Here is a 22,557-nt window from a genome sequence, read left to right as displayed (position 1 = left end):
AACGAGATTTGCTTCCGTTGACTTGACATGTTTTCAGACCATGCGCTTCGAATGGCGCCGCGCCTCCGTGAGTTACGACAGAAAGTACGACAATGTATCGAGTCGATCGTTAAGGTTGCCAGGAAACGGAGAAGAATCCCGCGCAATACATTTCGCAGTTCGCTTCCCGCGCTTCGTTGTCAAGAAGGCCTTTTCGCTATTTCGTGGGAAAACGGGCCAGGCAGGACCTTTTGGCTGATGAGGAAGGAGATACGGGACCGGGGCGAACAAGGATGCGGATATGGGGCCTTGTTGCTGTTGACAAAAGGAATTTCATGGCCTGGGGTGGGGGTGGACAAGGAAACGGATCCAGTATCTTGACTGGATGATGAGGCAGAGTCCGGACCACGGGCTGATGGTAAAACAGAATCGTGGGGCTTTGTGGATGACCAGGAGGCAGACCGAGGACCTTTTGGCAGAGGAAGACTACAGGTTTCCGTGCTGAAGCTGCCGCCCCCCCCCACCCCTACCCCTGACAGTCCTAGCCCCAAATAGGCGGGAGAAAATAGATGGATGGATGGAGGAAGCAGAGGCCAGCATCCTGGCACCCAAATCCTGTCCTTGGGCCACTTTAAGTTTCGAGTTAATGGTGGTCAGTTTGTATTTGTTTCTTTTATATTTTGTCTCGTATCTTTTTTTTTTTTTTTTTTTTACAACTTGTAGTAATTTCAGTGCCACACAAGCGTCATCTGTCCTGACCTTGTTCAACTATTACTTTATTGTCGTCATTCAACAATACGCGCACAAAGGGTTTGCTGTCGCTAAATCAAATGTTTCACATTCCTGTCAAAAAACGAGTCCGGCAGGTTGCGATGTCACGTCACGGTCAGTCGTGATGTTCTTCCATTCACATGCTTCCTTCTTTTGTCCAAGGTAAGACCGGCACTCACACTCTTGAATTCGCAACCGGTCTCATAGCTTTGGAGAGTTTGTCGCAGTTGAAAAGCTGCCGGTGAGGGATGTTGTCGATTTGAGTTTCTCCACATAAGATTAGCAAGTAGCCCCGCACCTCTCATGGACGTACGTCTGGCTTTTCTAAGAGATTTCTTGTACCTGTATAAGGTGACGACTGATTGCATGACAATCAAAACGTTCTGATGATAAAGTCACTTGTTTTTCGGTGAAATATGAGCACAAAAATGGTTGAGCGATCATGTCCTTTTCTTGTGTTTATTGACTGCAGCTCCCTATTTGCTACTTTTCCAACGATCGAGTCGTGACTCGGGAAGTCGTCGGCTCTCCGTACCCGTATGAAGTAAATATTTCACGCGTTTACTATTTCAGACCCAATCATTGGGACAAATGCACGCTAAGCACACCTCAGACAGGAAAAGGCGAATCTTAGAGGATGACTTTTTCTCATCCAGCTCATTCCAGCCCGACTTCAACCTGTTTAGCTCATTCCAGTTCACTGTCTATTCTCCCACCTCAGCCTTCACACGCAATTTCTCCCCCAAATGACATCCTCCCATTTGAAGGCGTTTTTTCTCCGCAGCTTCCCGCTTGAGCGAACGATCTGCTGATGGAACCGCCTTCGTATGAAGAGGCGACAGCCCACCAGCAGCCTCCGCCGTCCTATGAAGAGACAAGTTAAGTGACGACTCATCAAGCCCTTTTGCATCCAATATTGCAAGTGTACTTCTTTTCGTCAATATTGGGCCGGTCCTTAATTTAAGGTATCAGGTACTCGTGGAGGCTGCTGATACTAGACACCGATACTAGAGGCAAAAAAATAATAATAATAATCTAACATGGAGTCAGTTCTGTTTGGCAGTAGTTAGCGCAATACTGCGACAGATAGACATCTGTGTTTTTTTCTCATTGTGTTCAATGAAATGTTTTAAATCAAAAGTACATGTATTCGGTACTCGCTAAGGATGGGTACTCAAAGAGTAAAATTTTTGCAGCAACTCTCCAGCCGAGTCCAACTTCAATCTTGAGCGCACCCACCGAGACGCCCACCTTCACACCGCAAGTCACCTGCGATCGACCAGGTATGGTTATGTAAATCTCAACCTGATTGTACAAAAATGGAGACTTCATTCCAAAGTCACTCCAGCGTAAACTTTTAAAATTATAGTTAGACCCCCCCGGCAAAGACATCAATTGAACGGCAACTTCTCTCTCTTCTCTCGATAGATTCAAGTAGGTTGTGATCGATCTGAGTGGCTGTTTTGCAGGAACTGTCCAGCCAGATCCGTTTCCCATCTTGACGACGCCCACCGCCACGACCACCCAGACATCACGAGTCTACGTCCGTCAGACGCCGCAAGTCTTTGTCCGTCAACCATCAGTGGGTATGTCAATCTTACCTACATCATTTTTGTCATGTTTGACGTCGCTTCACGAGCAGACAAAATCCGAGTGGGACCTGGAATACTGCAAAATTCGCACCAATTTGTAATTCAAGCAGACATTCGCCTTTCTGCTTCAACTTTGGCTATTTTTTTTTGCTTTTTGTGTCCAGCACTGTTGCCACAGTCACCTTTGTTACTTGACTGATTACAGTGGTAGCTCTACTTACAACTGTCTCTTCATACGAAAGTTTCAAGTTACGAAACGCCTCAACAGGAAAATATTGCCTCTAGTGACGAAATAAATTTCAAGATACGAAAGGTACAAATACAGTATGGGCAGCTACTCGCAGCTCCGAGTTTCCTGAATGCAACATACTTCTAGCTGCTCTGTCATTGGCTACTACCGAGCATCTTCCTGGCATCCCATTGGCTAGGAGGGACCTCTACCGAACTGTCGTTGTGTGTCAATAGCTAGATATGCAGTGTCCTCGTCAATCGCCCCTCGGGTCATTAGCCGTTCCGATAGTTCGACGTAAATGTGAATCACCCAGAAAAAGTGTTCACCAGTCGGGCGATCGCTCACTATGCTGATGTTTGCCTTGGACGTTTTCGAAGGATTGTTCAAAGCCGACAAAAGCAAACATCTTCGGATCAGTTCCTTACAAAACGGCAGGCAAAAACCACTTCTGAGAGAGAACGTGAACTAAAGAGGGCAAAAAAACGATGAGGTTGTTCAAAGTTAAATGACCATCGTTTTTATCATTTATGCTTTACATTACGCACAACTCTTTTTCGTGTGCAATAATCTGTACACTTTACAAAGTAACGTCTTTCTGTACTTGGTTAGGGAAACGTCGCTATCATCTGACCAAGTGACAAGAAAAAGTCGTTGTCACTTGAAAATGTGCACGTGTTACTTGATATCTCGTTCCCGGCATCATGGGTGTCCACTGCACTGTACGTTTCATTTGATATCCTCGTGCGTCCGTCTTTTTCTCCCTCAGTCAGCACGGTCCATCAGCAGAGACAGCCGACACGCACGGCGCCCGCAGCGCAAGCGGTGGCGACGCAGCCGCAGACGCAGCGGACCATTCCCGTCAGTGACCCGCCGAACCCTGCCGGTTATGTTCGATGTTCAAAATGTCAGCGGGAAGTCAAGCCTAGAAAAGTCCTGATCCCGTCGTCAACTGCCTTCCTCACCTGTTCCCTTCTCATCATCTCATGGTACGCTCCTGGCTTGTTGATAACGTTGCCTTGTGCCACTCATTATTTTATGTCGGGAATATAATGCCATTTACCAGAAGTGGGCAAATCAGTCAATTTTGCCAATTCGTCATTCGCCGTTGACCGGGCCGCCCGTTTGTCATCGTCAATCCGTCATTATAAATGGAACCGCGCTGATGTCGTCAATAAATTACAGTTTGTCGATGCTCTTTTTGAACGGTCATCTCTTGATTATCATCCTCATTTTTTTTTTCTACGTGCATCACATCGGCAGCAGACAATTTGACGTTTACTACGTCAGGGAGGCACAACACAGGGGAGCCGCAGTCAAATAAAGTTAAAAAAAAAAACAGACTCACATACACGGCATGATGATTTGTGAAATAAAAACAATAGCGAACAATGTCATTGCGGTCCACCTACAAAAAAAAGGCGAAACAACACAGCTTCCTTTCCTGGCTCGGACAACCTAAAAAGGTTTAGAGAATGGTAACCGAAATAGAACCGATATAGATTTGGGAGCCAACACACCCATAGGTAGGTCACAAGATCGACTAGCGTATGTGATTCGCGGGGCGCGAAACAGGAGCCCGTCAGTGATCGGTTGAGACGGTCTGTTTGGTACTGAGATGCTTCGTGATGATTCTGTCAGTCAGTTTTTTAAGTTTCACGTGATTCGTCAGCAAAACGGGCGGCCCGTAGTGACGGACTGACTGACCAACGACAAACACCCAAAGCCCTTTAACCGACCCCCCACCCCCCGACCCTCCCAGCCCTCACCGGAAGCCCCTAATCCACCTTAAATCGAACCCCTCTAACCCAAACTCTCAAAGCTAACTAAGACACAACCTTAAACTGTAAAACCCGAATGCTTACCCATAAAACTTCCGAATAATTCTCAGTTCGTTCAACGTCACCCCTTTGACGTTTTGTTCCGCTTGCCTTTCAGCGCCTTTTGCGGCTTCTGCCTGATTCCGTTTTGCATGCCTGAGTGCTGGGACGAGCACTACTTCTGTCCTCGTTGTCGGAAACATCTTCTACGCATCTAGGAAGTGCAGTGAGCAATAGCCGATGGCTCATGGGTGGGCTAATGACTGGTATCAACCGCTGTGCGGACCTTTTTGCAGTTTGTCAAACCTCTGATCAACCACTGAGGAACAAATCAAGTGTCATGATTTCTAATTGTGTCAAGTTTCGGTTTGTGACCAACAGGTGGCACTGTTGGGCTCTCCCTGCAGCTGCACACCTGTTGGTCGGTATGTAATTAGCTGTATAAAAGGACTCCCACCCGACGGGTCATTGTTTCCTTGTTTGCTGCTGTCAGGTTTGTTTCAGTCATGTTTTGGTTACTGGTATGTTTTAGCTTCAGTCATGATTTTTGTTTGATACTTTGGACTTTGTTTTGGATTTACAGCAGTTTTCTCTGTATTTTATCAATCCAACTCAAGTACAACCTGCCTGCTCCTCCCGCCTGCCTGCTTTTTGGGGTCCACCAGCACCTCGCAACGTGACAGATTGCTGGTATAAAATATGCAAAGGTTGAGTTTTTGCATGTAAAATATATTCTTGTTTTCAACTGTATGTTTTATTCTTAATGATTATGTATAATTGTAATTTTACACACATGTTTATGATGGTTGCCGGGCACGCGATTTCACAAATTTACACAGAAGCACTTGCATGCTATGCTACATTCAGACCAAAGGCGAGATGAGATCCAGGGCCTTGGGCAAATGAAAGTCCAGAAGCTTGGCTAGATGAGGAGTGAGACCCAAGACCTTGGGCTGATAAGGAAGGAGATTGTGAGTCTTGGGCAAACAAGGATGCAGATTCAGGACCTTAGCTGAGAAGATCCGGAGCCTAGAGCGAGGAAGAGGGCACATCCAGAACCTTGGGCCTATAAGAAGACAGATCCAGGACTTTGGGGTATCGCCCAGGAGACACATTTGATACTTTGAGGCTGAAGAAGAAGCAGTGCCACGGCGTTACTGCTGATAAGGAGACAGCACCAGAAGAGATCCCATCCTTTGCTCCAATCTATGGTCGGCAGATGGCAGCATCATGCATAGACCATGAACAAGTCACCTAATGCATAGCTTTAAGCCACTTTCAGTTTCAAGTGAAAGCAGTGACTTTATATTGTATTGTTGGGGTTTGTTTGTTTTACAGCTCTTAATAGTTTGGGTGGCAGAAATATGTCATCTGTCACTGTAACCTCATTCGACTGCTCTTCCGTGGTCATCATTCAACACTGTGGCCAAGATGTTTGCGCTGTGTGGGGGGGGGGACCCCAAATGTTTCACATTCCAAAGGCCAAACAAGTCTAACAGGTTGCAATGTGATGTTACGCTCAGTCTTGACGTTATTCCACTCAGTTTGGTTTCCTCCTTTGTCCAAGGTTAGATTGGCGCTCTAATATCTCAACTATCACCCTCTTAATCCTGTGACTGGTCTGAAAAGCTCCTGAGAATTTGTCAAAGGTCAAGGAACATGAATGAGGATTGTCGTTGACTCTTGTTTCCCCACACGGGATAAGCGAGTACCCTCTCACTAGGTCTGAAGAGTAATCACAACCCTCTGGTGTTAGCATTGTCCCTCCTCCGAACCCCCTAACGGCAACACCTGTAATGATCTTCTCAAACTAGATAACATTTTTTTGTCTTTCACAATGGTTGCGCTGTGACACTTACCAGATAAAATAAATATTCTGCGTTTTGGACCGGGTGAGATGTCACACTATCACAATGTGGTGTACTGGTATTTGAAAAGTGACTTGGAAAAAAAAGGGGGAATTATTGTAAAGTGTACGTAGCATTTCACCTCATGCTACGTTTGCTAACCGGCAAACGCTAGTAGCCGATTAGCAAATGCGGTGTCATGAAACAAATTCGTTACCTCAAGTTCTTTTTTGGAAAATAGACACTTCAGACGCCCTCTCTCCACCATCCAGGAATGGGTCTGGAATCTCTTTATTTAAAAAAAAAAAAAAAAAACGCAAATGTACATAGCATTTCTACGTTTGTGACCTGCTAACTCTAGTAGCCAATTAGCAATCGTGATATCATGAAACAAATTAGTTACCTCAAGTTCTTTTGAGAAAATAGACAGCCCATGCCGCTCTCTCTCCCCAACATCCAGGAACGGGTCCATACTGTTTTTTTTTTTTAATTAAACAAACAAAATAAAGCTGTTCGTTGAAAGCAAAATCGGCCAATGGAAAATGAATGACGTGGAAGCGGGACTTTAAAGTGTGAACGTCATAGGGCTGGAAACGGAAACGTGGTACGTTGAAAAGAAATTTGATTTTATCTGGTTGTCTGACAGTGCGACCGTCGTGAAGGACAAAAAAAAAGTTGTGTAGTTTGAGAAGGTCTTTAGCCTAACCACTAAGCCTCAAGGAGGCCCCAAGCCTCCTTTACGCAAACACCGTGACAACCAACCCCGTGATTTAGCCTTCTTTCTTTATTGTCACCTCTTTCTATATGTTGTTCTGTTTACATTTCAGCCTCTCTTGTGGCTTCTGCCGACTCCGCTTTGCATACACGACTGCTAGAACGCGTACCACCTCTTTGTCGGAAGGGGCTCCACATCTATGGCTTGTACTGACTGATATCAAGGACTTTGTGGACTTTTATGTAGTTGTTTTTCCACCCAATGATCAATCGCTGGGGATCAACTCAATGCGAGTGTCATCGTTAATAACAGCATTTATTTTGATGGCAAAATTTGATGCATGTGAAATACATTTTTTTTCTCAACAGCACAGTCTGAGCATGTTTTAAACAATGGCTAGTGATCATTGCTCTTATCTTTTTTTTTTTTTTTTAATGAGGGCTTGCGTTTATTTGCACGTGCAATCACTGCATTGTGATGAAATTGTTATTGCTCGCAATAACAAAGAATTGTTATTGTTTCAAAAAAGTGTTTCCATGCATTTCCCTGTTTCAACAATAAGTATTTGAATGGGCTATGCTGTTTCGCGGTGCAATCAGTATCTTTCGCGATGATAACATCAAATTATGTTCCATTTTTTTTTTATCAGCGTCTTTCTGTGTACATCTGTTTCCATAAAATTTGAGTTTTCACGTGGCTGTTATTTCAGTTATCACTCAATCACTTTTATGATTATTCTCATCCTCATCAGCAATGATAGTCATGCACATAACTCACATCATTGTGCTTGATTCTCATAGCTTTTGTGAATTGCTTATTCTTGATTTCCAGTCTAAGTAACAGATTTGATATTCTTATTTCATCATTGAGAGAGAAAAGAGTTGCTTGCTTTCTTGAAAATGTCATTAGTTTTAGGTTATATTGTACCGTTTGTTTTTTCTTTACTCAAAACAACAACTGCCAGCTCTGGAAAACACCCTATAAAAATATTTTTTGGTCTCATTGCATGTACTTTCTTATTATTGTCCCAATTAAAAGTTGTATTCTGAGTTGAAGCTAAATATTTCTCGTATCTGCGTGTGCCGCACCCCTAAAAGGGTTCGAGCGTCATTCGTGACATTATTGGATGTTATGAAACACGGCTCCGTGAGTGTTATGCAAGTGCAAAAATTAACGTGTCACAAGGGGCAAGTGGAGGCATATGTTGCGGCACATGTCGCAAATTTGGAGCTGCACAAGTTGCATTTCAGTCAGCAACAAAAGCGCTAACTGACGAGCGAGCACAATCGATTGTGTGAGCACATGAATAATGTTGATTGGTGGATAATGTATAGACTGACGATGCATAGCCTGCTCCTGAAGTCGTCTGGCAACTTCACCGGTCCAGAAAAAAAAACGCAAATGTGAACTTGTTTTAACCTCCCTTAATGTCAGATAGATTTGTAATGTAGGTCATGTCACATTCACTCCCTTGTCGTGTCGAAAAGAGGTCAGGTCCTTTTGATTGTCAGACACTTGAAAACCACGTTTAGAAGAATTCATGAGTACTGCTAACATTGCACAGACACAGGAACAAGTGGGACATACTGTTCCATATTTTAAAAAAAACACTCTGTGTTTTTTGTTGTTGTTGAGGTTTTTTTTTATTGTTTTTCATGGAAAATATTTATTACTGGTTCCTTAGCATCTTTTTCAATAATTTGGTGGGGAGGTTAAAAAAATTACATATAATCTTCATTATATATAATATTGCATCGCGACTGGAGTCAAATGGATAACACTTGAATTGGTATCAGGCCAATACCGGGCTTATTTTAAAGTATCGGGGACTCGCAGAGGCTGCTGATACCAGCCACTGATACTTAGAGCAGAAAAATAAATAAGAATAATCTGACATTAAACTGGTCTTCCTCTGCCGTAGTTGGCGCAATATTGCGGCACCTTGACAAATTGGCGAATCTTCTTTTTGGGACTTAATTTAGCAATTGTGATCTTTCCACGCACCTTCTTGTAATTTCTGGAGAATCCCTCTGTGTTGCTCTTTGTTGCTCTTGGGTCCAAACCGCACATATGCCATGACACGCTGCCTCATAACTGGAGTGTATCGCATCCTAATTGGGAATAAATGAATGGTATCATATTGCATTGCTATTCCAGTCCATTGTGTCCATTTTAACGAATGGTATCAAAATTAGACTTAATCAAATGGTATCGCATTGGGTGAATTTTACGATATCGCAGTTGGAGCGGATCAACTCGTGCGAAATCTATCATAATAGGAGAGTCAGTTGTTCCTGTAATTTTATTTGTGTGATTCAATTCACAAAATACAAATGTTTGTGTGTTGTTGGTTGAAAAAGGCTTGCCGTCAACTAGTTTGTTTTACTCAGAGAGCTTGGATGGATTTTTTTTTTTTTAAACCTACTTATGACCTATACACTTTAGGTAACATCTGCTGAAATTATAGGATGTCAGGATGTCATAACTATTTTGTAATTGCAGTAAAGAACTGGTTGGACAGGCTTTGATCTTGCAGCTATTTCCGACAACTTACATGTCGCATCGTCACAGTCGAGCTCGCGACTCTCCAAGGTAAGACCGCCGCTCTCGGATCTCACACACATCATATCGACTCTCCTTTCGGTCCTGACGGACGCACAGCACGGATGTGAAAGACGCATTTGCGTCCATTTCAAACGAGTGGTCACAGCTTGGTAGATTTTTGACTTGCGGTGATGTTTTTGTGAGTTGACCAAATGACACAAGGTCAATGCTTGAAGAGGGATTGTTCACAAAATATGGACTACTTTTATTGGGAGGGGCAGGGGGCTGTTCTCTGTGATTGGCCAGCAACCATTCGAGGGTGTGGCCTGTCCAAAGACAGCTGGGAGAGGTTCGAATAATGGATGGATTGGATGAAGTTTGGAAATATTTTGGTTGTAACAATACAAACTTTTTCAGCATTTTAAATCATCCTTCCAAATTTGATATAATCTACAAAGTAGTACATGACCATTCAAAACTAAAATGAGAATGAACATGCTTGAGAAAGAATATGAAACAAAATAAATCCATTTAAAAATCAACTCAGAAAGTTCATGATTGATGTTCATTGACAGACATGAAAGAGGAGGACATTTTTGCTGTCATTCTGTTTTTTTTTTTTTTTTTTGGCGGGGTACTTTATAAATGCAAAATGTAATTTCGGTTCGTTTTTGTTCACGGAAATCTCCATTTTAGTTGGGGTTATTTTTGTCAGTTTCCGTGAACTGTTGCATTACAGGGGTCTCAAACTCATTTCTGTGAAACCATATCAGGAAGTCAAGAATAATGGTATATTCAAGTATAGTTTAAGTTACTGTAATGAGGGTTTTGGCAACAAGAAAAGTTAAAATAGCTCTTTTATATCTGACATACGAGAATTTGAAGTATCGGTCAACATTTTAGTAAGCATCACAGAAGTCAACTTTTTGATTTGCTTTCGCGGGCCACATCAAATGATACGGCGGGGCCAGATCCAGCCCCCGGGGCTTGAGTTTGACACCGGTGTATTACAACCTCGGTAGGAACAGAATCTGCTGAAAACGCATCCTCACTACTATTTGTCTTCATCGTGAGCTTCTTTTTGGGTTGGTCAGTACCTCGATGGAGCCTCCGACGTACAACGAGGCCACAATGCTACCTTCCGCTGTGGCCGTGGAAGACTTTGAAGTTTGCCCTCCGCCTTCTTATTACGCTTCCGTTTGCCAGCATTCAAACCCGCCTCCTTATCAAGAAACCAGTAAGACCCAGGTTGAACAAATCCAGTCTCAAGGATAAGTGAGCCTTTTTCAACACCGATTGTGTGTCCAGATCCGTTTCCTGCCTTGATGCCAACTATCTTCCACGCCCCTCAGACCTTTCCAGTCATCCATTCAACACCGCCGGGTACGTGACCAACTGAATACCTCCAAGTTCAAGTCACAGAAAATCGACTGTACGTCAGTGTCCTTGGTTCGCAAAAAGTTGGTTGAGGGCTGGCTGAGGGGCCAGTCGGGAAAACTGGGACACAAAGTAGAAAAGCTAACAAAGTAAAAGCAGTCGTAGGACTCAACAAACTCATTTGCCCAACTTTGGTGACAAATCGATCCACATCAAAAGTCCTCTGTTCACAAAAAGCTGGCAGATTTGAGCTGAGAATTGAACACCAGCGGAATAGAACAAGTGAAAGCACTTGTTGGAAGCAACTCATTAGCATGACACGAGACACAAATCCACATCGGTTCTTTGTTCACAAAAAGCTGGTCAATCACCAACGGTGGCTAAAAGTCCCATCAAGCCAACTGGGAAGTATCACCCTGCCAAAGTCAAAAAATGTAACAGATGCAACTCAAATTAACAAGGTGGGTCACAGTAGATGCCAACCAATGTGTTTTGTTCACAAAAAGCTGGTCGATACCAGCGCCCACTGAGAGTCAGATCAGGACAGCGAAATCAGGTTTAAGTGTGTACTTCCTGTTTTTGTGTTGCTGATTTAACTGTCGGCCAGGTCCAACATCAACCATTTTTTGCAAACAAACCACTTTGATAAGAATGGCAAGTTTGATTTTAGCAGGTCCCTTGCTTCCTGTTTTGGTGTCTTGACACGACACTCACTTTCTATGGTCAATGATTTTTGTCAGGGAGTAGAAACCTACCAAAAATAAAGCAGTTATCAGTGCTAAACAAACTTAATTTCCAAACATCTGCAACAGAAGATCCTCATCAAAGTCCTTCGCTCAGAAAAATCTGGGAGCTTTATGACCCAAATAAAAAAAAAAAAACGGGTACCCACAGCGGCTCCTCTCGTTCCTATGGTTGAGAGGAAAGAAATGTCATCTGTGCTGTATGTTGCACACAGAGCATATTTGACAATAAAGGCTGACTTGACTTGATTTGACTCGATCTGAACACAAAACCGAAAAACAGCCGTCACAGCCGGGCCACATCAAAGCCCTTTGTCCACAAAAAGCTGTCAGCGCTATCAGGAACACACAAACGTGAAGTAGAATCCGACCAACATCAAAGCAGGGCTAAACTTTGATGTCCCACTCTCACTCCCAAAAATTCAAACTCGAATATCCTTTGTGTCCGTATTTGTTTACAAACAGCAGCTGTGGTGTCCCAGCCAACGTCCGAACCAACTTCAACGACGTCCAACCTGCTCGGCTCTCCGGGCAGCGTTCGGTGTCCGCACTGCCGCCGCGACGTTGTCACCAAAATCAAACAAATGCCCTCGAAGAGGGCTTACACTTTATGCTGCGTCCTGTCGTTTTCTGGGTAATTAGCACCTTAGCATGTGAGCATCTTGCCACTTTTTACTTACCATTTTTCAGATTTATTTATTTATGTATTCATTTATTTTTCCCAGGCTGGTTTGTGGCTTCTGCCTGATTCCTTTCATGATTCCAGACCTGTGGGATGTTCATCACTACTGTCCTCACTGTGGAAAACATCTACACGTACATCATAAATCTTGACGTGGATCCACTCTGGATTATTTGAACACTTTTTGTATGCAGATCGAGGAACTTTTTGGGGGGGGGGGGACTTAAAAAGAAAACAAGGCCACATTAAACGTGGACCAAAAAAACAACAACTATACCTCCAAAAATGGAATTAGCATCTTCAGAGAATATGTTTTTCTTGGGACTCATAACAGTAAAGACATTTTGGCATTAAACGTTTGAACAGAAATATTACTTTGGAGTATTTTTCTTCCTCAACCCAATGATTGAATAAGTGTTTCTTTCTCCACTTTGACCTTGTTTTTTAGGCAAAGTGCATTAGGCAACTATTAGCAATTGTCTTGATATGAGCAACCGCCAACGACGGGGCTCAGATAGCAACGAGTTAATGAGCGACAAGACGGACCTGATAACATTCACAACTACCCGTTCGGCCCTGGGACACTCCCGTCCTTAACTCGCAACGCGTTGCAACAATGGCGAGACGGCTGTTGCTACTGCTGGGGGCGGCGGCCTTGTGCCTCGCTGCAAGCGGGCAGGACGCGAAAACGCTCCCGGAGAAAGATGGCATTTTACAGCTGAGCAAGACAAATTTCCACGTCGCGCTGAAGACCTACAAGCAGCTACTGGTACACTTCTGTAAGTTACTCAACGCCATGCTTCTGTTTGGATTGGACGAAGTGACATCATCGGAACTACTTGCTGATTGCAGATTGTGTATTTGTTTTGGATCTTTGGGCCCTCCTTGCCCTGCTTTGAAATTGTGCAAGCGAGCAAACGCATCTTGATGCAAATACGCTCGGCTCCTTGAAATCGTCTTTGATGTTTTTTGTAAAAAAAAAAAAAAAAGATTTTTAGGTTTCCTAAATTCCAAATGATCTTGTTTTTGACGTAACTTGCGCTCGGGTCAACGAAGACTCCAAATTGTCTTTGATGTTTGTCCCCCGTCCAGATGCTCCGCTGTCCGCAGATGGCCGTCATTTGTCGGAAGTGTTTCAAGAAGCCGCCGGCGAGCTGCAGGACTCGGACATTAAGTTGGCGACGGTAGATGTGACGAAAGACAAAGAGCTAGCCAAAGAACTGAACGCAACAGGACCGCCAAACATCAGGCTCTACCTTTTCGGAGAGAAACTAAACTTCGTGTCCTGCCCCAGTGAGTTAAATTTCAGTCTCGCTCAAAAAGTATTTGGTTGTTCATGCAATTTGGAGTACATATTTTTTTGTTGTGGAGTGATGAAAAAGAGGTAAACAATAAACTGAGTATTATGATAATGGATGGAACAGTAAATCATGGTTTAATATCATGTGAGGAAAATGTATTGTATCTCAATTTTTTTTTTCTTGATCTGAAGCGCAAAGATTTCCTTTTTGTTCAATATTTAAAATATTGGGGTTGGTTTTCTGCATACAAACAAACATAAATACAACTTTTTCTGCTTGTGGGCTGAAATCTCAAAAAATGTAGTCGACTAAAAATGTACAATTTCCACGGCGACGGCGTGCGATTCAAGTTCCTCAGAGCGCAGCTTCCATCGTGACGTGGTTAAAAAGGAGGGCGGGGTCTGCTGCTGACCTCATTACCGATCTCAGCCAATTGGGGAGCGCGCAGGAGGAGCTCAGCGTGGTCGGATTCTTTCAGGTGATGGCCGTCAAGATGGCCGTCTCTGTTCTCTTCTCATCAATAAGATTGTTACAGTGTGTGTGTGTGTGTGTGTGTGTGTGTGTGTGTGTGTGTGTGTGTGTGTGTGTGTGTGTGTGTGCGTGCGTGCGTGCGTGCGTGTGCGCGTGCGCGCGCGAGTATAGGAGCTGGAGAGCGAGTACGTTCGGGTGTTTTATTCGACTGCAGTCAGCCTCCCGGACATCAGGTTTGCAGTGACGCAAAATGATGATGTCATCAATAAATTTGATGTCACGCATGATGTTGTGCTGCTCCTTAAACAGGTGGGTACAAAATACCAATCAACATCTTATGTAATGTTTTTGGAAGGTTTGTGTGAGAAAGGAATTGGTTGACCTAATAAATAAGCGAATGCGTTTTGGGGTTAGGCCTATGCTGTCAAAACGTGTGACAGAAGATTTAAAAGTAAGGTTTGAAATTTGGGTTTGAAAGTAGAGGTAAAGGTTTCAAGATAGCGTTTATGTAGGGTGACACTTGATAACAGTTTCAGGGGTAGGGTTTTATTAAGTCGGGTGAGGTTTTCAAAGTAGGGAATGAAATTAGGGTTACCAACCAGGGTTAGGGTTTTGTATTAGGATTTCAAACTAGGGTTAGGGTTTTAATTTAGGGTTCTCAATTAGGGTTAGGTTTTCAATTTAGGGTTCCAAACTAGGGTTAGGGTTTCATATTAGGATTTTAAACTATAGTCAGGGTTTCAAATTAGGGTTCTAAACTAAGGTTAGGGTTTCAAATTAGGATTTCAAACCAGGGTTAGGTTTTCAGCTTAGGGTTCTCAACTAGGGTTCGGCTTTCAAATTATGGTTCTCAACCAGGGTAGGGTTTCATATTAGGATTTCAAACTAGGGTTAGGGTTTCAAATTAGGGTTCTAAACTAGGGTTAGGGTTTCAAATTAGGGTTCTCTACCAGGGTTAGGGTTTCATATTAGGATTTCAAACTAGGGTGAGTTTCAAATTAGGGTTCCCAACTAGGGTGAGGGTCTCATATTAGGATTTTAAACTAGGGTTAGGATTTCAAATTAGGGTTCTAAACTAGGGTTAGGGTTTCAAATTAGGGTTCTCTACCAGGGTTAGGGTTTCATATTAGGATTTCAAACTAGGGTTAGGGTTTCAAATTAGGGTTCTCAACTAGGGTTAGGGTTTCAAATTAGAGTTCCCAACTAGGGTTAGGGTTTCATATTAGGATTTCAAACTAGGGTTAGGGTTTCAAATTAGGGTTCTAAACTAGGGTGAGGGTTTCAAATTAGAGTTCCCAACTAGGGTTAGGGTTTCAATTTAGGGTTCTCATCTAGGGTTAGGGTTTCAAATTAGGGTTCTCAACCAGGTTTTGTGTGTGTGTGTGTGTGTGTGTGTGTGTGTGTGTGTGTGTGTGTGTGTGTGTGTGTGTGTGTGTGTGTGTGTGTGTGTCCACAGTCGCAGCTGATTCAGGCTTACAAGATGACGCCGCAGACCTCCAAAGAAGACTTGGTGACTTTTGTCAGCGTCTACCAGATGGAGGCTGTCACAGAATATTCCGGAAAGGTAGCCAAGGATGACTGAGTCATTCAGTTCCACACTTGGGCCCCTGGTGGTGGCTACTCACTTCATCACCATGCAAACAAATTTGAAAAACAAAAACAAAAACAAAGAGAAAGACATGTAGGTGATATTGATATTAAATTTGGTCAGGTCATTTTGACTTGATTTTGATCTATTTTAAAATGCTAAACACATTGAATTAAATAATACAAATGACTTTGAATCAAGTGGACGTTTGTCACAAATTAAACACGGAACGTAATTGAAAATCAATTGATTCGTCAGACGGCCACTCAGATCCTGTCGTCGCCGGTGCTTAGCCACGCCCTCCTTTTTGTCAACAAAAGCTCGGCCGATTTCCATAAGGTTCACTCCGCATTCAACACCGTCGCCGAGGTCTTCCGAATGAAGGTGACACACACACACACACACACACGCACGCACGCACGCACACGCACATGCACACACACAATCACCTCAACTCCTGTGTGTGTGTGTGTGTGTGTGTGTGTGTGTGTGTGTGTGTGTGTGTGTGTGTGTGTGTGTGTGTATTTAGATTTTATTCGTACTGGTGGATGTGTGGGAGCCACGTAATGGCCGCCTGATGGAATACTTCCGCGTACGGGCCTTCGAGGCTCCTCTCGTACGATTGGTCAACCTGACCGATCACGTGACCTACCAGCTGCCCTCGGCCACGCTGGACGCCGACTCCATCGAGGCCTTCTGCCGGGACTACCTGGATGGCAAAGCAAAGGTACGCACAGTACCTTTGCTTTGTGTGCGATGTGTCACATAAATCAATGGCAGTGTTGGGGTGGTTGTTGGGGTGTGGGGGGGGTGGTGGTGTACTAGCCCAAAATGCAGAGCGAGCCCATCCCTGAAGGATGGGACCAACGTCCGGTGAAGGAACTGGTCGGAAGCACTTTTGAGGAGGTTGCCTTCAACCCCAACAGGACTGTATTTGTCTTGTTTTGTGAGTTACTTTACGTACACGTACACACACACACACACACACACACACACACACACACACACACACACACACACACACACACACATTTACACGTATATTGAGTGTATGTACAGGTGTACCTAATGAAGTGGTCCGTTTGTGTGCGTGTACTTCAGACGTGCCGTACAGTCCAGAGTGCCGAGCCGTGTTCACCTTGTGGGAGGAGCTGGCCGAGGCCTTCAAAGCTCGCGACGACGTGGTGGTGGCTCGCATCGACGCGTCGGCAAACGACATCAACATGTCGGTGCAGCGTGCCTATCCAGCCTTCTGTCTCTTCCCCGCGCTCTACGCAGAGAGGGTATGATCACAAAAGATCACGAATTCCAGTCAGTTGTACGCAACAAGCCGGTTGATGCCGCCCGGCTCGGAAGGAGAGTCCAAGCCTTGGACTCTATACATTTTATAGTAAGGCGTTTTTATACGAAAACAACGACCACGTAAGATGTTTCTGTGTTAATATCTGTGTCAAAATAATTTGTCCACGATATGCTACTTCTTTCCATCTTTGTCTGAGTCACGATGAAGTAACAGAAGTAGGAAGTGGAAACATTCCAAAATAAAACCAGTAAAAATATGAAACAATTAAAAATACCCAACACCAGTCACATTAAATCAAAGTTAGTCTTTTATTCAGAAAAAAACGCAGTTTAAAAACTCGTAGCAAGACAACAAAAGCAGGAAATTCAAATCTACCGAAATAAAACCAATAAAAATGTGAAGCAAATTCAAATTGCCAACACCAGTCACAGTCTTTTGTTGCCAAAAAGCTGAAAACAAAAATAGGAAGAAGCAACCTCCCAAAATAAAACCAATAACAACACTCAATGTACTTAAATGCACAACAGTAGCCATAATCAATCTGCATCAAAATAATTTGTTCACAAAAAGCTTCTTCACCGCCTGAGAGTCATATTAAGGCATCCAAAACTGGAAGTAGAAACCTTCCAAAATAAATCCAGCGACAGCGTGAAACAAATTCAAATCCCCGACATCAGTCAAGTCGGTCTTTTGTTCACAAAAAGCTGGTTAAAAAAAAGGCTCAGATCAAGACAACAAAACCAGGATAAACAAGAAGCTCTTTTTTCCCCCCAGGCGGTGTTTTACACCGGCGACAGGAAGCTGAAGGCCCTGCTTGCTTTTGTCCACCAGGAGATGAAGAAAGCCGCAAAAGACAGAATGAAGGTAAACGTCCTGTTTGTCCACGTGAATAAAACGTTTGGCTGAAAATAAAGCTTTTATTGTGGCGGGGTTGGGGCGAGAAGGAGAACGAAGACAGGAGGAAGTACGTGGAGGTCATGAAAGCAGAAGATGAGAAGAAAGAGAGAAACGCCACCAAGGACGAACTCTAACCATTGGCTAAATGTGACGTGGAAGACAAGGTCAAAGCAAGAAAGAATCCATCTTCAAAATTATATAAATGATTTTTGTATGACTGAAGAACTGAATCCTGTTTTTGATGTCACAATAAATCGGAGCAGCACAAATATGCCACAGCAGTGGCTGGGCATTTGAGAAATTGCATCATATACATTCCATTGACAATTATTTGTATTATTCCATGTTGTCATAATCATAACAATCATCCGAACTGCTTACCCTCGCGACGGCCATGACATAACAATAATTATAACAGTCGCATTTTTACTAAACGAGCACTGGATCATCGTTACTGTCACATCACCATCGTGACTATTTTGATACTAATAAGATAAAACTAATCGTAGTGTAGTAAAAGTCATGATTTCACATGTACTCCATTTCGATTTTCCCATTTGGATGATAATTATGACAAAAACGTAATAATGACTTGTAAAACCTTATGTTTTACAAATTTATTATGACGTGTTTTTTTCTGAGACTACAACAATGTTAATACTGTAACTTCACGTTTGAATTCATAAATAAAAAATGTTTTACCGTCATTATTATTATCGTGGTCATACTTGCTGACGCAACAAGTGTAGTGAAAGTCACGCTTGCTAAAATGACGTCACAGCTCGTTTGGCTGTTCCTATTATTTGGACGATTGGACGCAAGCAAGCCAATCCGAAACTGGCGGCAGTCTGGCTGTGACGTCATCGCCAGGCTGCTGGAGGCTGCTGCGGCGGCTGCGCACAGCGGCGCACAGCTGCTTCTGTCGCCGTCTCGTCCGCTTCTCTCGGCGGGGTGAAGGAGCCGCGCTAAGCCAGTGGAGGTCGTCGGTTCGCTCGAAAAGGGTGGCTGGAGGCGGGTGGGTGCTGGGGGCTCGTCCCGCCGGCCACAATGGAGCCAGCGGCCGCCTATGGAGCCGCCAAAGCCGGGAAGGTCGTCTTCGACCCGGTTGCCTTCTTTACGCATCCGCGGACCATCATGAGGCTGCTGTCGTGGGTGAGCATCTGCAAAAAAAAAAAAAAAAAGTGCGGGGAGGGGGTACATCCATTTCTTTGTCTCTCTCCTCACATTAAGTGCATCAACCCATCAACCAGCATTTTTTTCTCTTATGTTATTATTTCGTTAAGACGTTCAGGTTGAGGCTATCATTGTGTAATTGGTGTCATGAACAATTGTCTTGCATCTATTTTTGTATTTAGCTGAAAGCTTCTTTTGTCCACAGCTGCAATTTGCACATCTTACCGAACCATGGTTTCCCTTTTCATTTTCGAAAATCCGTACAATAATGATCCAATCGATACCTAAAATTGATTCTGAATGTATCTTTTAAAATAGTTTAGACCGATATTTTAGCTGTCGTTGTCATTTTGTCTGTGTACTATGCAGAGCATTCGATTTTATGTCAAAATTAAAATGTAAAAAAAAAAAAAAAAAGTGATAAATATGTTAACTTGTAGCTAATATTTTTTATAAGTAATTTGTATCTTGTACAAACATGGTCCCTTTGGTAGATTGGACCATTTCTGTACATTTTCTTGCATGGAACAGTACAGTATTCACTTGTACTTAGTTGTTCAATCGTGAACACTGTTGGGTACATCACAAAAAGTTGTTCCTTGTACAAAACTGGACACCAACGGTCCCATTAAAACAAGTCCAAGTCTTTAACGTGATTTAAGATTTAAAAGAAGACACGCAAACCCACATCAAAGTCCGCCAGTGAGCCGAACCGGAATCGCTTCGTTTTGTTTTGATGAATGGCGGCAGGTGTTCTCCATGGTGGTATTCAGCTGCATCGTCAACGAGGGTTACGTCAACATCGGCAGCGAGCGTCTGCTGTGCGTGTTCAACAAGAACGCCGACGCGTGCAACTTTGGTGTGACAGTGGGCGTGGCCTGCTTCCTGGCCAGCGCCTTCTTCCTCCTCCTGGACGCCGTCTTCCCGTCCTTCAGCAGCCTGGCGGACAGACGGCGCGCCGTGCTGCTTGACCTCGTCTGCTCAGGTAAAAAAAATCAAAAACACAAAGAAAAACATTTGAATCCCGGCATGGACTTGAAACCCTACTTTGGAACCCAAACAATAAAAACTTAAAACCTTGTTTGAAACACTAATTTGACATCTACGCATGAAACTTTAAACCTGGCTTGAAACCTAACTTTTTAACACCGAACTTAACCCGAACTTGCAACCTTGAACCTGGCAAATAAAAAATAACCTACCTTAAAACCGTAACATTTGTTTGAAACCCTAATTTGTATCCTAGTTTGAAACTTTAAGGCTGACTTGGAACCCAACTTTTAAACACCAAACCTGGCTTGAAATCCTGCTTTGAAACCTTACCCCTTGTTTACAACTCTGACCTTTTTTTTTTTTTTTTAACCCTTGATTGAAACCATAATATTGGTTGAAACCCTACCGCGAAAATCTAATCTTTCTTTGAAACCCTAATGTGAAACCTCAACCCTCATTTAAAACTCCAACTAATATTTGAAACCCCATTTTTTAATCTCAACCTTGGCTTGGAACCCTACTTTAAAACCCTCCATTGAAACCTTAACCAATGTTTGAAATCCTATCCCTGTCTTAAAACCCTTCTTCAAAACTCCAACTTTTCTTGAATACCCTAATTTGCAACTCTATCTGCAATTCAAAAAGCAAACCAAGTCAAACCCTCATTTAAAACATTCACCTTGGTGGTAACCTTACTATGAAACTCGAACCTTTTAATGCAACCCTAATTGGAAACATTAATCCGAGCTTCAAGCCCTACTTAGTAACTTTAATACTTGTTTTAAAATGTAGCCCTGGCTTGAAACCCTGATTTGTAAAGGTGATCCTTTTTTAAAACCCCAAATTTGAAACCCTAACGGCAATTGAAGAGTCTAACCAATGCTTGAAACCCTAATTTAAAACCCTACCCCAGGTTGGAAATCTACTGCGGAACCCTTATCGAAAAGCCCTGCCGTCATTCAAAGCTAGGCTTGAAACCCTACTTTGAACCCTTAACCGTGGTTTGAAGGCCCTACTTTGTGAACTTAGCCCCCATTTGAAACTCTGATTAAAAAGCTTAACCGCATCTTGAAACCCTATTTTGAGAGCCAAACCCTTGCCGTTTGTGCTTTTGCCTCCTCGAGGCATGGCCAGCTTCCTGTGGTTCGTGGGGTTCTGCTTCCTGGCCAACCAGTGGCAGGCGACGTCACCGGACGAGCTGCCGTTGTCCCAGGGCGCTGATGCCGCCCGAGCCGCCATCGCCTTCTGCTTCTTCTCCATCATCACATGGGTCGGTGGCAAGCAAGCGCAATACGATTCCAGTTGTAACCGTGACGTGCCGAGATAGTCGAACCAATCCATCGCCCGACGTGACCCCTTTTCAAATAACATTTTTAAGTGACAAAAGAATATTTTTAAAAATTGGCAGATTTTTGGCAAATTTCTTTCCACATGAATGCGTTACAGCATGCGAGAAAGACGCCCTAGCGCCACCTGTGGTCGTCATACTAATTTGAGTGATTTTTTTCATCCCTCTGAAAACTTTTGTTTGGACAACCGTTTTAACTTAAAAAAAAACACATAGCAAAGAGTTTTTTTTTAAAATATATTTAAATATAAATACACTGTATTTTTAAAAATATATATCATCAGTACATTTGTGTGGATGCCATCAAATTAAATAGTATTAAAATGTTTAATATTAAATATTAAAATTGTAGATTAAATTAATAAGTTACGTCATATTTTAATTTTCCTTTTTCCTTGTATTTTGAATGCTTAAATATATATATATATATATAATTTTTTTTCTAGTTTTTGACACTTTTTCCTTTTTTTAATGTGACATAATTTGTTACATGTGTTCATATCACCTTAAACCATGACATTTCAAAAGATTTTAAGGTGGATTTTATTGTGTTAGAACTTAGGGCGATAAAATGTGAACTTTATCACATTATAATATGAAATGGATCATGTTGTAATGCGAAGCTTATCCCGATAAAATGTGGACTTTACGTCACATTATTACGTGATATGAAATCTTTTTTTAATTGACGGCGGCAGCAATGCACTAATACAGTATTTGTATGATGGCCTTGTTTTTTTTGTCCCAAATTTGTTACTGTTTGACTTTTTTACCAAATTTTTTTCCCCACGTTTTCCGTGCACGTTTTTAACGTATACGTTGAACTCATTGCATGCTAACGGGCTTCCCGTGCCCACTGACAGACGGTGCTGACTCTGAGCGCCCTGCGGCGTTTCCTGTCGGGCTCGCACGCCAACCTGTTCACGTGGCAGCACCTGGACGCCGCCCCCGGCCACGCCCGGGCCACGCCCTACCCCATCGCCAACGGCGCCACCATCGTCACCACCAAGCCCTACCAAGCCCCGTCCTTCACTGAGACCCTGGACCCGCAGAAGCTCACGCAGCAGCAGCACAGACCCGTAGCGCCCGCCTTCTAACGCCCGTAACTAAGGCCAGGATCTTGTTGCCACGGCAACCTGCTTTCTTTGCTCGCTTGGGCACGCACGCTGGCAGCCACGTCACTG

General features: G+C 43.3%; 4 protein-coding genes across 9 annotated transcripts; all 4 read left to right on the top strand.

Annotated features, from left to right (window-relative positions):
* The first annotated feature begins 772 nt into the window (after positions 1 to 772).
* On the top strand, positions 773 to 6,726 carry LOC109511467 (lipopolysaccharide-induced tumor necrosis factor-alpha factor homolog). 2 transcript variants are annotated; one of them, XM_019862592.1, is made up of 7 exons: positions 919 to 1,101; positions 1,535 to 1,628; positions 1,947 to 2,033; positions 2,220 to 2,336; positions 3,341 to 3,560; positions 4,510 to 4,631; positions 6,699 to 6,726. In XM_019862592.1, the coding sequence occupies exons 2-6, from the start codon at positions 1,562 to 1,564 to the stop codon at positions 4,607 to 4,609; spliced, it is 591 nt and encodes a 196-aa protein (XP_019718151.1). In that variant the 5' UTR covers positions 919 to 1,101; positions 1,535 to 1,561; the 3' UTR covers positions 4,610 to 4,631; positions 6,699 to 6,726. The 2 variants fall into 2 exon arrangements, with proteins under 2 accessions (XP_019718152.1, XP_019718151.1); XM_019862593.1 differs by lacking the exons at positions 919 to 1,101; positions 6,699 to 6,726 and adding an exon at positions 773 to 912 and having other exon boundaries at positions 4,510 to 4,819.
* On the top strand, positions 4,859 to 12,673 carry LOC109511468 (lipopolysaccharide-induced tumor necrosis factor-alpha factor homolog). Of its 5 annotated transcripts, XM_019862597.1 has the most exons (6): positions 4,859 to 4,884; positions 5,730 to 5,958; positions 7,066 to 10,734; positions 10,806 to 10,880; positions 12,083 to 12,251; positions 12,343 to 12,673. In XM_019862597.1, the coding sequence occupies exons 3-6, from the start codon at positions 10,599 to 10,601 to the stop codon at positions 12,449 to 12,451; spliced, it is 489 nt and encodes a 162-aa protein (XP_019718156.1). In that variant the 5' UTR covers positions 4,859 to 4,884; positions 5,730 to 5,958; positions 7,066 to 10,598; the 3' UTR covers positions 12,452 to 12,673. The 5 variants fall into 5 exon arrangements, with proteins under 5 accessions (XP_019718156.1, XP_019718155.1, XP_019718154.1 ...); XM_019862596.1 differs by lacking the exon at positions 4,859 to 4,884 and having other exon boundaries at positions 4,923 to 5,958; XM_019862595.1 differs by lacking the exons at positions 4,859 to 4,884; positions 5,730 to 5,958 and having other exon boundaries at positions 6,970 to 9,545; positions 10,572 to 10,734.
* Positions 12,674 to 12,759: 86 nt separating this feature from the next.
* LOC109511465 (protein disulfide-isomerase) lies at positions 12,760 to 18,137 on the top strand. Its single transcript, XM_019862589.1, has 11 exons — positions 12,760 to 13,078; positions 13,392 to 13,592; positions 13,951 to 14,078; positions 14,243 to 14,380; positions 15,528 to 15,635; positions 15,918 to 16,043; positions 16,189 to 16,386; positions 16,485 to 16,605; positions 16,761 to 16,942; positions 17,737 to 17,826; positions 17,907 to 18,137. Exons 1-11 carry the CDS (start codon positions 12,916 to 12,918, stop codon positions 17,991 to 17,993), a joined length of 1,542 nt encoding a protein of 513 aa, XP_019718148.1. The 5' UTR covers positions 12,760 to 12,915; the 3' UTR covers positions 17,994 to 18,137.
* A 555-nt stretch (positions 18,138 to 18,692) lies between these two features.
* On the top strand, positions 18,693 to 22,551 carry LOC109511466 (synaptogyrin-3-like). Its single transcript, XM_019862590.1, has 4 exons — positions 18,693 to 19,011; positions 19,783 to 20,017; positions 21,150 to 21,295; positions 22,237 to 22,551. The coding sequence occupies exons 1-4, from the start codon at positions 18,907 to 18,909 to the stop codon at positions 22,468 to 22,470; spliced, it is 720 nt and encodes a 239-aa protein (XP_019718149.1). The 5' UTR covers positions 18,693 to 18,906; the 3' UTR covers positions 22,471 to 22,551.
* The last annotated feature ends 6 nt before the right edge of the window (positions 22,552 to 22,557 follow it).

This window comes from Hippocampus comes, unplaced genomic scaffold, assembly GCF_001891065.2.
Source record: "Hippocampus comes isolate QL1 unplaced genomic scaffold, H_comes_QL1_v1.1 scaffold7, whole genome shotgun sequence".
NCBI classification, from domain to species: Eukaryota; Metazoa; Chordata; class Actinopteri; order Syngnathiformes; family Syngnathidae; genus Hippocampus; species Hippocampus comes.
This window is presented reverse-complemented; position numbering and strand designations above follow the sequence as displayed.

Bases quoted from the DNA above. Each gene is read 5' to 3' on its own strand.
- LOC109511467 (XM_019862592.1), top strand. From the start codon at position 1,562: ATGGAACCGCCTTCGTATGAAGAGGCGACAGCCCACCAGCAGCCTCCG. The intron at 1,629-1,946 runs GTTAAGTGACGA...AAATTTTTGCAG, and splicing joins GCCGTCCTATGAAGAGACAA to CAACTCTCCAGCCGAGTCCA. The intron at 2,034-2,219 runs GTATGGTTATGT...GCTGTTTTGCAG, and splicing joins AGTCACCTGCGATCGACCAG to GAACTGTCCAGCCAGATCCG.
- LOC109511466 (XM_019862590.1), top strand. From the start codon at position 18,907: ATGGAGCCAGCGGCCGCCTATGGAGCCGCCAAAGCCGGGAAGGTCGTC. The intron at 19,012-19,782 runs GTGAGCATCTGC...GAATGGCGGCAG, and splicing joins TCATGAGGCTGCTGTCGTGG to GTGTTCTCCATGGTGGTATT. The intron at 21,296-22,236 runs GTCGGTGGCAAG...GCCCACTGACAG, and splicing joins TCTTCTCCATCATCACATGG to ACGGTGCTGACTCTGAGCGC.
- LOC109511468 (XM_019862597.1), top strand. From the start codon at position 10,599: ATGGAGCCTCCGACGTACAACGAGGCCACAATGCTACCTTCCGCTGTG. The intron at 10,881-12,082 runs GTACGTGACCAA...GTTTACAAACAG, and splicing joins CATCCATTCAACACCGCCGG to CAGCTGTGGTGTCCCAGCCA. The intron at 12,252-12,342 runs GTAATTAGCACC...TATTTTTCCCAG, and splicing joins TGCGTCCTGTCGTTTTCTGG to GCTGGTTTGTGGCTTCTGCC.
- LOC109511465 (XM_019862589.1), top strand. From the start codon at position 12,916: ATGGCGAGACGGCTGTTGCTACTGCTGGGGGCGGCGGCCTTGTGCCTC. The intron at 13,079-13,391 runs GTAAGTTACTCA...TCCCCCGTCCAG, and splicing joins GCAGCTACTGGTACACTTCT to ATGCTCCGCTGTCCGCAGAT. The intron at 16,044-16,188 runs GTGACACACACA...GTGTGTATTTAG, and splicing joins CCGAGGTCTTCCGAATGAAG to ATTTTATTCGTACTGGTGGA.